Source organism: Pangasianodon hypophthalmus, chromosome 2 (genome assembly GCF_027358585.1).
Source record: "Pangasianodon hypophthalmus isolate fPanHyp1 chromosome 2, fPanHyp1.pri, whole genome shotgun sequence".
NCBI classification, from domain to species: Eukaryota; Metazoa; Chordata; class Actinopteri; order Siluriformes; family Pangasiidae; genus Pangasianodon; species Pangasianodon hypophthalmus.
The window spans coordinates 29,791,799-29,808,299 of NC_069711.1; the positions used below are offsets into that span (position 1 = coordinate 29,791,799).

Sequence of the window (16,501 nt, forward strand, 5' to 3'; positions counted from 1 at the left end):
TGGTGAATTCTCAAATCAGATTGGTCAAAAGTAATATATATTAATATATAAGTAACAGCTAATTCACATATACTTGTTTGGCGGATGCGCCGTATAATCTAAGGAGCATAATAAACAGATATTTTAAAAAGTTTGTGTTACTTAACAAAGAAAAATGTATAGTTGTTGATATTGTGAGCCTTTCTTTAAGGACACATTTATTTAACAATTATAGAAGGAGATTCCAGTGTCAGTAACTTTTCCGAACTGAGAGATTTTGCAATTTGCACTTTCTAGTTTCTCGGTAACATGGCAAGATGCATTTTTCCCTTGTTAATGCGTCAGGCTAACAAGTGAGGCTAGTGAGGGACTGGGCATTTATAGCTGCTATAACAAGTGATAACAGGAACTAACTTGTTTTGTGGTTTTTCAACAAACATTAGAACATAGAATGTAACTATAAATGGATAAAAAAGTATGATGTAATTGCTTAAAAATTGTAATCATTGCCAAATTGCTGGGTTGTAAGAGGAATAAAACACTTGATCACAAGATCATGGTTTTATTGGAATTTTTTTTTTGAGTGGAAGCAGTAACTCGGGTTGATTATTTTTCTATAACAGCACACCCCCAAAGTGTTTTATATTTCTTCCATAACTACTATGAATTATTCAGTGAAATTATAAAGGGAAACTATGTAGTTTGAGGAATGTGAAACATTCCAAACAAACCATGTGTGTTTAAAAGGCATGTAATTTTGTGTAAATTTAAAATATTTTCCACAGTCACTTTTTTCCTCACCTGTAATTAATCTCCTGTCCTCTCCCCTCCTCTCCCCTGGAATGAATCTGTACCTCATCTCCTCTGCTTTCTTCTACCATCCCCTGTAATTAACCTACACCTCGTCTCTCTTTTCTCTTCTCCCCTTCCCCTCCTCTGTAACTAATCTGCAGATCTTCTCCTATCTTCCTCTCATCTGTATTTATTCTGCACATTCTCTCCTCTGCTCTCATTTGTCCCTGTGTAATTAATCTGCACATCCTCTCCTTTCTCCCTTCTCTTCCCATCTTTATTGTTCATCCTTATCCTGTCCCAGCCTTTATTCATTGCACTAAAGGATCCACTGGAGCTCTCTCTCTCTCTTTTTTTGGGCAATATTGTTTCTAGCCAGCTGCCAGCAGAGTCTTGGCTTTGTTTTAGCCTCTTTATGAACTGCTGTTACACTATCAGGTAGATCTGGGAGAGTGTAATATCATTCTCTACCCCCACCCTAGCAGAGATAGTCTACCAGGACACTTACACAGACGAGCAGAAAATATGCTGCAGTTATCTGATCTGACCAGCTTTGGTTGCAGCACTAAAGCGAGGATGCCTAAATCGGCTCTCAGAGATCTGACGTCCAGCGGAATGTTATTCCCCAGCCTAATTTAACATGTCTGCCTATAATACTGAGACTCGGACTGAATCAGATGTGTTATGGTTGGAAATAACCTGCTCTCAAGGAGCAGCCCAAGAAAGATTTTCATTTTTTTCCCCCTATATTTAATAATTTCTCGATGTTCCCCAAAAATCTCATAAAACATCAGCAGAAAGTACAAGAAGTCACCAAATATTTTTACTCTCATCAAGAAATCCAGAATTGGAAAGAAAAAAATACTGAAACTTATAAACCCATCCATAACCTCAATAGACTTGTTTGTTTGCATGGCCTGCATTTGCATAATGGAAGATGATTGGCTTTTATATTGTATGATAATATATAATAATATATTCCTAACACATATTCAATACTAATATTTTCCAATCAGGGGTTTTAACTTCTTCTTGATCCTCGTTTGTGTCTGTGCACTCAAAGTAATATCTCTGAAAGAAATGTTTCATAAAAGCATGTTTTATAAATTCCGAGGTGACTTTAAAGGAGCACTTTGTAATTTTTAGGTCCTTCTGCTTTGAGGTAAAATGCAAAATATTGACAAGAGTTCAATTTTCTGAAAAAGTAGCATGGCTGAGAAGTTCTTTTCAGCAGGGGGTGGGGTTAATTTCTGGGCCAGAAAAATGTAACTGGAAACTATTCAGATTTATTTATAACATGATGATATTGCAAATCAAATAGGTATATTTGGAATTGTTTAATTTAATAATTACATGTCCAAAAACACTTTCAAACATTACATATTGCATCTTTAAGAAATAGTTCTACAGTGTTATAGAGAATGCTAATGTAAATTGAGTGAAACCTGCTTGTTTTCCTCACAAAACTGCTGACAAATGTGTTGAATTTACAGCAATAATTTCACACACATGCAGTGCAGACTGTGTGAAAGACTCTCTCATTACTAGGATCATCAGTATGCTTGGTTTTGGGATGCAGTGTTAAGGTGATCAAACGAGCATGAAGAAGTCAGAGAAAGATGCCTTGTCCTAATAGATCCTCTCTTTTTCAATCCTCAGTACTTGTTAAGCCTAAGTGAAAACACGGAAGTAAGCTGGATAAAGAATGGATAGAGAAAAGTCCTGAGACAAATAACAGCAAGAGATGTGGGCATGTGGAGAGAGACAAGTAAGAAACTCTATCTAGCTCTGGGGTAATTAACATCAGGAAAAGGGCCTCAATGTCCCTGCAGCCCCTGGGTAATCCACAATGACTTGATACTTGAAGGGAAAGTTTCAACATGGACAAAAGCCAGAGCAAACTTTTAACAAGTTCAAATGTTACTTAAAAGAAGTTGTAAAAACAAAGAAAGTGAAACAAAGACCGGAAAAGGGTGGATATTTTCTGATACACAAACCAGATGCTCTTGGTGTACTGCTATATGATCCGAAGCTGTTTTGACTCTAAAAGAGAGGGACATTATTTCCAAACTGCATAGCAGAGGCTTTGTGGTCAATACGCTGCAGTGGAGCTCCACCCGTAGCTGACCTTACCAAAACCAAAAGATTTGCTACACAAACAAGAACAATCCACTCTAGTGCAGAGAAAGCCAAGCCGTGCCCTCTGGAGAGCTTCCCTACTTATTTACTACAAAGTCGGCTAGAAAGAGACTGGATTTATCCCCTGATTTATACCCTGGCAAGAGATCGAGCACAAATTAGCCCAGAAGACAGAAGACCGTGGCTCCTTTATTTCTCCATCACTACAATTTAACATCTTTAGTGGCTGTACAGGGATTTAACATTGGAGGGGACATAAATCACTCACACCTCTAGTGCATAAAAGCTCAGATTTGATCTAAATCGATCCAAACTGAGGTCTTACTAGAAAGAATTCTAATGAGTAAGCATGGATGAGAGAACTTGAAGAACGTGGATTTTGAGATTTCAAGATATAGGATACTTGCTTCACGAAAAGCATTCACCATAACTAGCCAATAGTCTGCTTGCTAATCAGCAGTTAACTGCAAACTGACATAGACCCACAATGCGTGCAATCTCTACTCAGATTTTGGTATTGAAACTTGTAGATATTAGTCCTCAGCTTCTAAGTAATCTCCTAACATCATATAATCCACATTGTTTCCTAAATGCTACAGTTCCTAAATGCATGGCTCTTACCAGGTTAAGTCTAAATCAAAGATATACCTGTTTAGGCAAGCCTACAGTGAGCCAGAAAAATCTCTTCAGCTTCACTCTAGCTTTTTCACATTAAGCATTATTACATTTGTGGATACATATAAACAAGCTAACTCAATTTATAAACGTCAGAAACATGTTCAAATTTCGCTAAACGTGTTCGTGTTTGGATGGTGTTATGCCGGGTTTACACTGTACACTTTTGCTGTCACAAAACAACCACACATCGTAAGAATTCTTTGGTCGTGAGTTGAGATTGGTGATCTCAGATCGTATGATGTGGGAAATTTTGTGCCATTGTGACCAAAAATAGCTGAAGTTCTGGCTGAAATTTTTGATTAAAGTCTCAGCATCAATAGGAAGACAGTTTAGGATTACCAAAACTCACAAGACAGCTACAAATATGATAGTGCCAATGGCATACGTAATCGAAACATGCTAATGGACAGAAAAATCTCCTTATTAACATTAACTCAAGCTCACTTTGGAGAATGTGTGTTAACGCACAAGTACGGATGACGCTGATTGATGTCGTAAGCAGAACGTATCAGTTTTCTTTAAACATAGGTCTATCGTAAGAGGATCTTCATTATATAATCTGGCATGGGGAACACAATTTATTGCACAATCTGTAATTGAATTCAGCCAAGATTTAATTGGGATCACAGTGTCAGACCAGCTTTAGAATGAATACCCAAGAATACCCAAGTCACAGCAATGACACATTTTTAAAATTAATTTATTATAGTTTCTTTGTCATAGAATTAATTATTTTCTGTTCAGGTTAACATAGAGCCATTCATATACAGAACAAAAAGTCTTTCTTATTAATTCATAAATGTACACTCTCATCTTTACCCACAGAGGAGGAAAAATGTCATTTTTTCTCATAAATGTCTGCGTTCTTTTGTGTAAATACATCGGCTTTTTTTGTTTGTTTTTTCTTCTCACGCTCTGCTGGGAAAGATATTTTAGAGAAGTGGTTTGAACCCTGAATGGGACACAAATGCAGAAAGAAATGCAGAAATGTGAGCGCGAAAAGAGAAGAAAGGAGATGCCAAGCCACTGAAAAACATACACGCAATTACACAGTGGTTTTTTTCTTAACCACATCCTCTCAAGAAAAAAAAAAAAAATAAAAAAACGACAAGGCAAAAAACATGACAAGACTGCTCAGTGCTTAGCCTTCTGTAGGCTGTGTAGCAGTCCTTAGATACATCCAGAAACTCGCAGAAAGGAAAGAACCAAAAACTCACAAGGAGACTGTTGTCTAAAACTGGCAAGTCTGAAAATATTGAAGTTTTTATAGACATTGAGGGTTTGTATTAGACTCTGAGGGTCAGTAGGGGTCACTGTGTGCCTCATCACTCACTTTGGGGTGATGCAGTGAGACAGACGATGGGACTGATGGCTGAACAGATTCAGCTGAGGCGTCTCATGCCCTCTAGTGGCTACAATCTGGCATCAAGTGACATAATTGAGATCCACTCCGAGGACACAGTCATGTTTTGAGGCTTATCAACAGCACATACCATACCATAAGCATTAATGATAAAACTGACCCCAGTGCTCCAGTTTGAAAAGAAATACAGGAAAATGTTTGACTGGTTTGTCTCAGACTGGTTTGCAAAAAGAAATTCATTTTCAGAGGAATAAAAACCGAAGACAAGCTGCCGCAAGTGGAAATCACTGAATATATATCACAGATATGTAATGAATAATAAAAAAAAAAATTACAAAAGAATTTTGCGTTTTCACTGATAACAAAATCAGATTCACATTTGAACCTGGTGATTCACTGCAAAAAAAAAAAAAAGAAGAAATAAAAACAATGCAAGTTAGTGAAATCCACAGAGGCCATCCATCATTATAATTTCTTCTGTCCTGCTCCAAGAAAAATATCATAAAATCTTAACTGCCAGAAAACAAGTTTTTAATTCAACAACTAAACTCAATGCCAAGGATTTACAAATCTTTATCTTTCATTGGAATTTTTCTCTCTATTACCCAGATAAACTATAACCAACCAAATCATATTCTAATAAAAAAAAACAATTATCTAGAGAATGATATTTGATCTCAAGATAACAGGAGTGACAGAAAAAAAAAAAAAAACAGATGGCCTCTTTGGACTTCCATAGTAAGTGGCTTGATAATATACATTATACACAGTATACACAGTACATGATTAGACCTGCATCCTCGACTAATGACCTGACTAACGGCGGTTCAGTGGAGAGAAGTCAAGTGTGAAAGAGTGTGTGGTGAGTCAGACAGGTTAACCAAGCACAAACACACACACACTCCACAGTGTGCATCAGGTAATACTTTGAGATGAGAGTCCTGACTGTTGTGTGTATGCGCATGTGTGTCCATCTGTCGCTGGCTGCAAAATCATCAATACAGCTTTTGATCTACTCTGACACAACATATGGGACAGACACACACACACACACACACACACACTCTCTCTTTTGTTGTATCTTGACCGCTGCTCTGTGATATAAAATGATTTGATTGGCTGCTATTCTTACACAGGATCCGACTGTGGCATGCTTTCAGATCCTAAAACAGAAAGAAAGAGGAAAAAAAAGAAAGCAGCATCATATGGACAGGCAGAAATCCCTGATAGATGGGTTAAAATTCACAGGTAAATAAAAAAAATGAAATAAAACAAAAAAAAAGACAAGTGCATATCAGATATGTTTCAGTAATATCAGTTCAAAATGTCGATTTTACATCAACAGGAAGAACAGACAGGAACAAGTCAAAGATGGATAGACAGTGCTTCAAAACTTAAAAAAAAAAAAAAGAAAAAAGGTGACTCGATAAAGATTAAATAGCTCTCTGCTCCATAACCATCTCTTTTTCTCTCTCCTCCCTCACACAATTATTTTCCCTTTTAATTTCGATAAACAAGATCGGAATAACTTAGATAATTCATGTAAACAGCAACGAGGACATGTACAACAACAACCAGCTCATAAATCATTACAACCGACAAAGAATAGCAAACAAGTCCCAACAAGACAAGGACATTCCATAGCTGAGATAGAAAGAAAGAAATATATATATGAGAGAGAGATCCCTAGTGCAACTCCAACAGAAGTGAATTTCTAGAATGATTAGTAACAGCCACAGATTTGGGCAGCAGCCAATATCAGCGAGCAATCCCTTGTTCACCTCACGTTCACCTAACAAAGAAAGCCTTCAGGGACTCACAAGCCCATATTAGATGTATAAAGTCGAATAAAATGTGGCACTTTAATGATGTAAAGAGAAATAATCTGCACCTCTCAGGAACCATCCACTCTCTAGTGGCCCAAATAGATTTCTACTAACGCCTATGGCTTTTCAGGCTTTTTGTTTTCCACTCAACACTTTTTCCCCTCTCAGCGAGGATGGCAAAAAATAAATAAAGAAAAAAAGAATCAAAAGCAATTTGAGCTCATTTGTGCTCACCTATTATAAGAGGTCAGATAATTGGATCGTTTATAAGGCCATTAAAATGGATGCCATGTTTTGATTCGTAGCCTTTGAGGAGCACTTTTCACTGAACAGGCCAGCGTTCCATCTCCCCCTCTTTCTCTCCCTCCGTCTTTCTGTATAGGCACATTTTCACCACAGGAACCTTTGCAGGAACTCAGGAGCCAGGAACCCTTTTAGGGATACCAGCACTTTGGAAAGATTTTCACCACAGGAATTTTTATAGGAATTTCAGAAACTTTGGCCACATTCTCACCACACGAACATTTACAGGAATTCAGAAATTTGGGCACATTTTCACTGCAGGGACCTTTTCAGTGATACAGGAATTTTGGACTTTTTCTACCAATTTTCATTCCAGGAACCTTTTTAGTTCCTTCTCTAGAGCACTAGTTGTTCAAAAAGTGAGTTTGACAGAATGACCAAGCCTTTGACCTGGCTTTAGCTAAGTAAGGCTCAACACAAAGTGAAGTGACTGTCACCACTCCAGAGGTGATTACTTTCCTATAACAGCATGTCCCAAAGTGTTTAATTCCTCTCACACCACAGCAATTTCCCAGGGCTAACAATACTGTATTTGTTAAAGAACTTCACGACCTACTTTTTATCTGTTTATAGATAAATTTGATGCAGTGGAATGTTCATGAAAGAGGTTAGCGCCTGATATCACTTACAACAGCTATAAATGGTCTCTCTTTCTTCTGTTTTTTGAAGGTAAGACAATAAAATGCAGCTTATCGTGTTATCAAGTAACTGCAAAGCCCTCCAAAGTAAAGACATTCTTGTGTCAGAAAACTTAAAGTTACGGATGATTATACGTTTATAAGTGCGCTTATGTGGAGCCAGACCAGGTGTAAGTTCCTAAAGAAATGATAACATGTTTGAACCTTGTAACACGTAAAACAAATTCTGACCAATCAGAATCGAGAATTCCTAATGCTTGTTTTAAATCAGCGGGAAGGTGGTGTGGTTATGACATGCATACAACTGTGGGTGTATACAGACTTCTGGATCCAATAAAGAACAACACAACTTCAGTCTCAACATCGTTTACACTCGGTGTGTTGCTGTACTTTTTGTCAGAACCTAAAAATGCAGCTTCCTACTCGAAGACTACATTCCAAGCTGAAAACATCAAAGCTTTCCTTCCCTCCCCCTTCTCTTAAAGAGCTGAGAATCATATTTCTGATTTCAGTTGACTGTGGAAGTTTATGTTACGCTGGCCAAGACTTCTTGCAGCACAATTCTCACACTTATCTGCTCTCTCGCAGTATCAGATAGCCAGGTCAATTGGAGCACGTCCTGATTTTGCCGAATGACAAGCGTCCCTGTGTCAACAAGAGTGAACCTTAAATTTTAATTTAACGTATCTATAGGACAGGAAATTGCCTGGGCCCCCAAGTATTGTGCGGCTCCTTGAAGGCTGATCAGTTACTTCCATGAAAATGTTGAATGTCAAAATGCTGGAGGCTTTGTAAAATTTCAAAGCCCCTAAAGAGGCTCCATGTCATTAGCATGTTCTCCACTTACACATTTAAATGCATGCAGGCATGGTCAAGAAGAAGCCAAAGAAAGAATCAATGCAAACCATTTTACTGTCTAGTTAAACCTGGGAATCAAGTAGCAAGCTTGATAACATCAGGCTAATTCTAGTATATAATATTACTGAAGTAAGACCAGGAGCCAGGTTCGCTAGCAAGCCACATAATGTTATGCTATTACACTGTGTATCTAATTTTGCTGGTAAGCTAGCTAAAACTAGGCTAACATTTATATTTTGTAATTTAAACCAATAGCTAATTTTGCTGGCTGGCTAACTTTAGGCTAACTATGACATTGTGTAATGAAAGAAATTGCTTAATTTTCCAGGCAAACTAGCTAATGTTATGCTAGCTATTATATTGCGTAATGAAGAGCAATAGCTGATTTTGCTGGCATGCTAGCTAATGTTATGTTATGTTCTCCATTATACAAAATGTTAGAATAATTATTATAACATACCCATTAGCAAGCTAGCTATGAAGTTAAAAACTAGTAACCACGTTCACTAGCAAGTTAGCTAACGTTAAGTAAACTATTATAATGATGTCATTTGCGATAAGTTTTGGCCATTTTTTAACCCAGGAACGTGGCAAAAATTAGGACGTGCTTATGAGTAACCGAGTGAGACAAGTCCACAGGGGCTTTGTTCTTTCTGAATGAAGCACACCCCAGAAGCATAAAAGAATTCTGCACTTGCGATACTGTTCAGCAGTGACTCAGTCGGCTGACGTGTCACCAAGCGAGCGCACTACTAGCTGTGCGTGTGCATCTGTAACGCGTGTTAGGATCCAGGATCCCGGTTGTAAACACAGCACTGCTGCATTGCAGATGTGACAGGGCACAGCGGAGCTTTGTCCTGAACGCAGCAGCTTAGAGGGTGACGCTATTAAAGTGCTTCCTCTTAATCCTCTTGCTCTTCTGGCTCAGCGCTTGGAGCAAGTGCACACTTGGGGGAATGAGAAACTGCGTCAGAAACACGGAGAGAGCAAAGATGACAGCGGAACACAGGCATCTAGAACATCTTCCTCCAGATTTAGTTATTGAAAGAACAGGCTTGCAAATACACACCCTAAACTTTCCTCACCTCTGAGTCACTCGATCTCTGTTTCACTACATGTACAGATTGAAGTCAGCCAGAATGAATTCGATCCGATTGCAGATTTCAGACAAACTGGGTACCCTGAAGCCATGATTTTCAAAATGGAGACTGCAATTTTTTTCAATTTTGTTACAGCAGTAGAAATCACAATCTGACATTACCAAAGTTGTTATATTTATATTTGACTTCTTATAGTCAATAGTTTGGACACAACTGTTCAAAACAGGTTTAATTGATTATAATTTAATTTAATTAATTTTTTTTAAAACTTTCCATCCAAGTTGTTTTTTTTTTTTTTTTAAAGTCCCTAAACAGGCAACAATTTAATTGTAAGTAAATACTGCACATAAAAATTTTTGATTCATTTTGATTCTTGAGTCAGTTCAATTGAATGGGTTTAATACCTTGAATCAAATTAATTAATAAAAATTCTTATACTTGTTCTGCGAAAAAAAAAAAAAAGATCTATGTCACCAATCAACAGCCAAATATGATATTGTACATTTTACCTAATGACCCTAATATTTTAATGCTTGATTTCTTTTTTTTTTTCTTTTCTTTTTTTTTTTTTTTTAAACTGTTAAAGGGATTACTGGCTTCCAACTCCAATCTCTCTTTATGTGTGCATTATATATAATCCAGACAAAATGTATGTGTATGCAAGGTGTGGCATTTAGTGTCAATGTTACCATAACAGTAGCTAATGGCCGCTCAGTATGCTAGGTGTTCTCTGCAAAAAGTAGCCTACTCCTAATTACTTGAAGGCCAAAAGATTTAATTTTCAGTGACCTTCTACTTCAACATTGTGGCTTTGGGGGCTATTTTTAAATCATTCTTAAATGTGGAACATGAACTTTCCTTACAGGAGCTGCAATATTTATCAGCAAAATGCACCTGCACAGAATGCATGCTAATTAGAAAAGCGTTTGGATTTGAAAGTGTACATGGCGATTTATTCATCTGTTTAACAGGTTATTAAACGAATGATCAGCCCTTTCAGTCGGATCGAAGTTTCATAAAGGTATGTAAATGTAGCCACGTTGTTTTGAATGGTGTTCACTTTGCAGGCAGGATGGCATGTCACCATGGAAACAGCCCAGCCTGATGCGGCAGGGCAGAGCTTGGCGTGCCCGGTTGAGTATGATGCCCATCAAACCCTCATCATCCTCTGGTGCGAAGACAAAGGAGGGCACAACCCCTACACATAAGCAGCTTGTGTGGGAAAAAAAATCCCTCTGTCATAAAGCCGAGTTTATTTTTGGCAGTGAGGGAGAGCTCAAAAGCCGGCAAGGAAGAGGAACGCGGGATGGGAATGTGTGTGTGTGTGTATCAGATGCGGAGAGAACATTTGACAGAAAGAAGGATGCAGTGTGGAACAGGAAACATGGCTGGAACCACGGTTATTTAAAACCATAGTTAAAAGCAAACCCAAAAATGCACAGAAAATGTGTTTGGTTCTTTTCTTTGCTTCTCTTCCTCCCTTCATTTGGCACTCATGAGTGGTTTTGCTGCAGTGTGGAGCTCGGCCTCTCTCTCTCTTACACACACACACACACACACACACACACACACACACACACACACACACACACACACAAGGGATGTGGACACCCCATGCTGAGGACTTTGTGACCTCATTTGAATGCTGGGAATTTGCCGATATCGCCCCCCCCTTCCTATCCCTGCTGGTTTACTACCCTGCTTTTCACACTCCCACAATGACACAACATACACTGCTGCTTGAGATAAGATAATATGTGAAATAATTTCAGTGTGTCTAGATAGTTTCCATCGACTTTATGCTTATAAAAAAGTTTCAAAATAGGGTTGCGAATTTTGCTGCCAGCAGCTCGGTTCCATCAAAAGTGACTTTTTGTGATATATCTTACATAAAGTTATTTCATATGAAAACTGCTATCCCATAAGTTTTTTTTTTTTTTTTTTTTTTTTTTTGTGAAAAAGGTTGTGTTGAACACATTTCCATTAAGAATTTCTTCCATGTTGCAAAGTGTGTGCATATTTTCTTTCATTTGGCTACCCTGACTTTTCCATCACCTAAGACACCTGATGTAGGAATTTATCACTGGCCTTTTAAATGTTAATTTGGAGTGGAACTCTAAGGTTTTGATCTCATTCCCATTCCAGGCTGTCCCGCTTTTTGCGCTTTTTCTAAGAAAGGCACATGAATAAACGGATTGTGTGTAATTGTAATCATTTTACAAAAACATTACTACTAGATTCCATAACATTCCATATACTGAGAAAAATGATCTAACTCAAAAGGTAAAGGGTTTAATTGATAAAACTGATAATTGCGGTTTCCGTTGTCTAAATCTGCCTTACGACAGAAAGACAGGCGGGGAGAGAGGGATAGAAATGGAGGAGGGACTATTCTCCTCTGTGGCCTGCTCTTCAACTGAAATGGTCTCCTGCTGTGCTGAACATTACCACCATCCATAATGTATTCATTTCTCCTTAGGCAAGGGAATGGACAGACCTGCTCCTGCCCTCTTCTCTACTTCTACCAACCCTTTACTCCCTTCTCCATCTCCTTTCTTTTCTCCTTTTCCCGTCTATTCTGCATGAATGACCGACATTGTCACCAACATCTGAGCCATTTTTCTTTCATCATAACTGAACCCTCTGAGTGCACTTCATGCCATTGGCCAAGAGTGCAAAAGTACATCACCGCACTGGCTTCAGCAATCATAGCTGAATCTGGACCGGATGTGCTACATTACCTAAACCCCATGTTTCACACATTCAGAAACTGATTCATATTTAGAACTCTTTTCCTTTTTCTCTCTTTCATACAGAAATCGCCCAACTGACTGCCATAATCAGTCTAGTGTGGTTTTTAAAAAGAGTCAAATATATAAGATAAATCTGTATGGTTAGTTTTCATTTTTCAAAACTGCAAGCAAAAATGATAGGAGTGCACCAAGAACTATGAAGGCCAGTCACAATAACACACACTCTTTCTCTTTATCTCTCACACACAAAGGGTCAGAGTGTAATAAACTTATCGCTAATGGAGTGGTCTCATACAGTCTCTTGATGGATTCTGCATAACCATTGATCAAACAGCAATAGAAACAAAAAAAAATCACTTATGTTCATCCATTGCCATGGTAGTCCAACCCTTCTCTGCCAGGGACTGGATGGTGGTAATTAACCTTTGGGGTTCGATCCAATGAGTAAGAAAGGGGAAAAGGATGTAGGCAGAGTTTGGTTCCCTTCCTCCCCATGATAACTTCCACTGGATCCTATTTTTCTTTATTATCCAGATGAACTACATCTAAACCCCACCTTGTCTCCTCCTTACCCCCCACTCAGAGCAGGCTGCTTAACATAAGGGTTCTCCAGCAGGTAGCGATAGTTCTCATAATTGTCTAACATGTACTTGGGGGCATACATGTGCTCTTTAGGGTCCGTGGGAGGGTATTCCTGTACAGAGCCATCAAACCAACCACCAGTCCGGATCAGCTCACGAATGTAGTTTAGGTCCCGCTTGTCCTCATAGTCACCCCAACGGGGAAAGTCACCATTCTGGGCAGATACGAGTTTGAAGTGGATGCCCTCAGGCGTGAAGCACCAGGAGCAGTGCCACCCAGCAAAGTGGAACGGGCTACCAATTGACCACTGCACCAGGATGTGCCCCGTGTCATTCTCGTATTTGCGGAAATTAGGCATGGTGTAGTACTCGCGCCGGCGCAAGCGGATGCCATCATTTTCATAGACCTCCTTCAGCATCCCCACTGTGCATCCTGAAACCACTTCAAGAGAGCCAAGCTGCTTCCAGAAAAAGCCATAGAGTGATTTGCGCATGTGGATGGCAAATGGCTCAGTCCAGCCATCAAACAGCTTGAGGAAAAGAATGCCCTCGCGAGCCGGGATCTCGTCAGCATCATTGATGAGGAAAACATCATCAGGCCGTGCACCCCGCACTCGACCCATGCCATTCCTTGTAAGGAAAGTACGCAGGTAGTCATCGGCAATCCAGCCGTCCTGTCGCCCACCTTCGGGAAAGTGGTCTAGGAATACATAAAGGATCTTATGACGCATGTAGTCATAAGTGCCATTGAGCAGCAGATGCAGGAAGCTCAGCGGTCGCCTCTCTCCATATGCTGTGAAGTTGGACTCGCATACTAGGAAGAGGTCAACAGCATCAGCCAGCTCATGGAAGCGGGCGTGGAGCAGGTCAAACTCATGGTTGATGTTAATGGCATTAATGACGCGTCGTGGCTTGTCACGAGGGGTCAGTCTCTCTTTGGTGGGCAGGTTTGAGTGGTACACCATTGTAGGCACTCCACAGTAGGGACCATGCCAACCAGAACGGCATACACACTTTACAAGACGCTTGCCACGTTTTGGCTTCACTCGGGTGGGACTGGAGTCTTCCACCAATTTTGCTCGAGCATTGGAGTCCTCTGCAACTTGTAAGATGTTCCTGTGAAGGGCCCCAGCCACTGTAGGCTTACCTTTGCCTGCCCCATCATCTCTTGGGGGCACTATCTCTGTCCCCTGCCGGAAACACCGAGCGCCAGCTTTGGTTCGGACAAAGTAGGGTGTGCTGTCCTCCGGGAGGATGAAGTGGCGCTTGTGTAAGTCACCCAGTAACATGATGGGGTCTGGAGTTGATGCATGCTGGGGTTCCTGCTTCTTCATTACCACACTGGGAGCATTTGATCTCACAAGGTCCACTGCCTGGCGCACTACACTGGGTTGCCACATGATCAACTTCATGTCTTCCTTCTGCTCTCGTTCCAAAGACAAAAAAAAGTAAAGATGTGTTCAAAGTTCGAAACACAGGTATAATTTACACTATATGGACAAAACTATGTGGACACCTGACCAGGTTGATGTGGAAGAACTTCAGTGGCCTGCACAGAGCCCTGACCTCAACCCTAGTGAACACCTTTGGGATAAACTGATATGCAGACTGTGCCCCAGGCCTTCTCACCTGTCATCATTCACTAATGCTTTTGTGGCTGAATGGGCGAATCCCTACAGCTACATTTCAAAATCTAGTGGAAAGCTTTACCACGAGAGTGGGGGCTATAATAGCAGCAAAGAGAGGACCAATTCCATATTAATGCCCATGGTTAAGGAATGGGATGTTCAACAAGCACATATGGGTGTGATGGTCAGGTGTCCATAATACTTTTAGCCACATAGTGTTTATACAGTATATTTCACATATATTAATCCTTTTGGACATCACAGTAATATACAAAAGCAACAGTTTTTTTTTACCTCTGGGTCTGGATCCTTGTGTTGTGGTTCCTCCGGTCTCACCCAAGGTTGTGGTGCTCTGGGTTCTCCAGCCATGTTCAACTCCACTCCTGCACCCATGCCCACAGTTCCTTCCTGAGCCCGGTGCCTGGTCTCTGATGGTCTAAGGACTGGCGGGGGTCCCTCTTCTGGAGAGGCACTGGACAGTGGGGTGGCTTTCTCTTTCCAGAAGAATCCAGTCACCATTATAAAGGACTTGATGTTTGGGTAGGGTGCTGTAAGTTCCCGTAGCAGAGACACGTAGTGCAGGGCCTTGTAATAGTGCAGGAAAGAAATGACACACAGCCCCACGGTGCAAAGCAAAAACACTCTGTGACGTCGCATTTTCATCCTATAAATATAGAAATGGGGGGAGGGGGGGACAAAAAGAAAAAAACTTCATTAGAAATATTGGGATTTTAAAGTCATTCCTTTTTTGAGGCTCCAAAACAAGCCTTCCTCTCATGCTAATATGGCCAATGTTCGTCTATGCAAATGAAACTAAGCACAGATAGACCACACAGTATCTGTCTTATAATGAAGGTCAGGGTAGTTTAATGCAGGACCCTCTCCCATCATTTAAGGTCATCTCACTTGCTCCCAGCCTCTCATTCATCTTTATGTTCTGTATTGATTGCAGTCCACCTTAAGCAGGAAAACCAGACAGAAGCACAGACACCCAATCTGGCTGAAATAGCATCTGATACACAGGCTGAATGTCAAATTGCTCTGGCCTAGAGCCCATGGCCCTCCATTTTGAAGCTAAATCTAGAGAGGTTATATTTTTCATAGCTGGATCTGCTGCAGGAGGATAAAAGAGTTATGAAAAGAGAGCAAGAGATGCTCTCAAGAAAAAAAAAACTTCACAAATCTGATGATGAAAATGAAGCCATTGTGGCTCGGATGTGACCCTCGTCAAAGAGCCTTCTGGCTTGTCTTCAACTGTACAAGCTGTGCGCATGAATAGGAAAGAGTGAAAGGACAAAAAGTGAAAGAGAAAGAGAGGGTGTATTTGGCTTTATTCTGCACTTTTTTCTGCAGGCTTGATTTCCTGTTTCTCTGTGTTTTTATTCCTTTTCTATTCCCACTTGCCTATTCTCCTTTTCCAGGCCTGCATGCCCTCTCTCTTTTTTCTGCTTTCCTTCCGCTTCTTTCCTCATACAGAGTAACAGCAGGGAAGGTGGTTAAGTGCTTGGAGAGAGTGTGACAGGAAAGAATGAACAAGAGTGACCGTATGAATAAAAAGGCTTCTTCTACCTCTAAACATTATGGCTCCTGTGCACTCAGAAAGAAAAGCTGTTAGCATCTTTTTAAATGCACAGATGCAAAAAGCAAAGAGAATGAAATAGGGTTTAAGTAATTGCTAAATTAATGAAGTTATTATAAAACTCACGATAATGGACACAACAAGTGCTGCAGAGATGAGATCATTTTTAGAGAAATGGTGACACTGCCTTTTTGGAAACCCAGTTTTGAAAGACGTAATGCTATGGTTCATGCTCTACTCCTCTCTTATTGGTGTATTCTGAGCTGTGCAAAGAATCTGGCATG

The 16,501-nt window shown here is 40.0% G+C and overlaps 1 protein-coding gene across 6 annotated transcripts in view; it reads right to left on the minus strand.

Annotated features, from left to right (window-relative positions):
* Window positions 1-4,121: 4,121 nt before the first annotated feature.
* Window positions 4,122-16,501, minus strand: part of mgat3b (beta-1,4-mannosyl-glycoprotein 4-beta-N-acetylglucosaminyltransferase b) — a 56,952-nt gene continuing 44,572 nt past the window's right edge. For all 6 annotated transcript variants that reach the window (XM_026933401.3, XM_026933402.3, XM_034298913.2 and 3 more), the window contains 2 exons: window positions 14,933-15,302; window positions 4,122-14,431 (listed from right to left, as the gene is read on the minus strand). In XM_026933401.3, coding sequence (XP_026789202.1) covers window positions 12,998-14,431; window positions 14,933-15,301 — 1,803 coding nt within the window. In that variant the 5' untranslated portion in view covers window position 15,302 and the 3' untranslated portion in view covers window positions 4,122-12,997. The remainder of the gene's footprint in view (window positions 14,432-14,932; window positions 15,303-16,501) is intronic.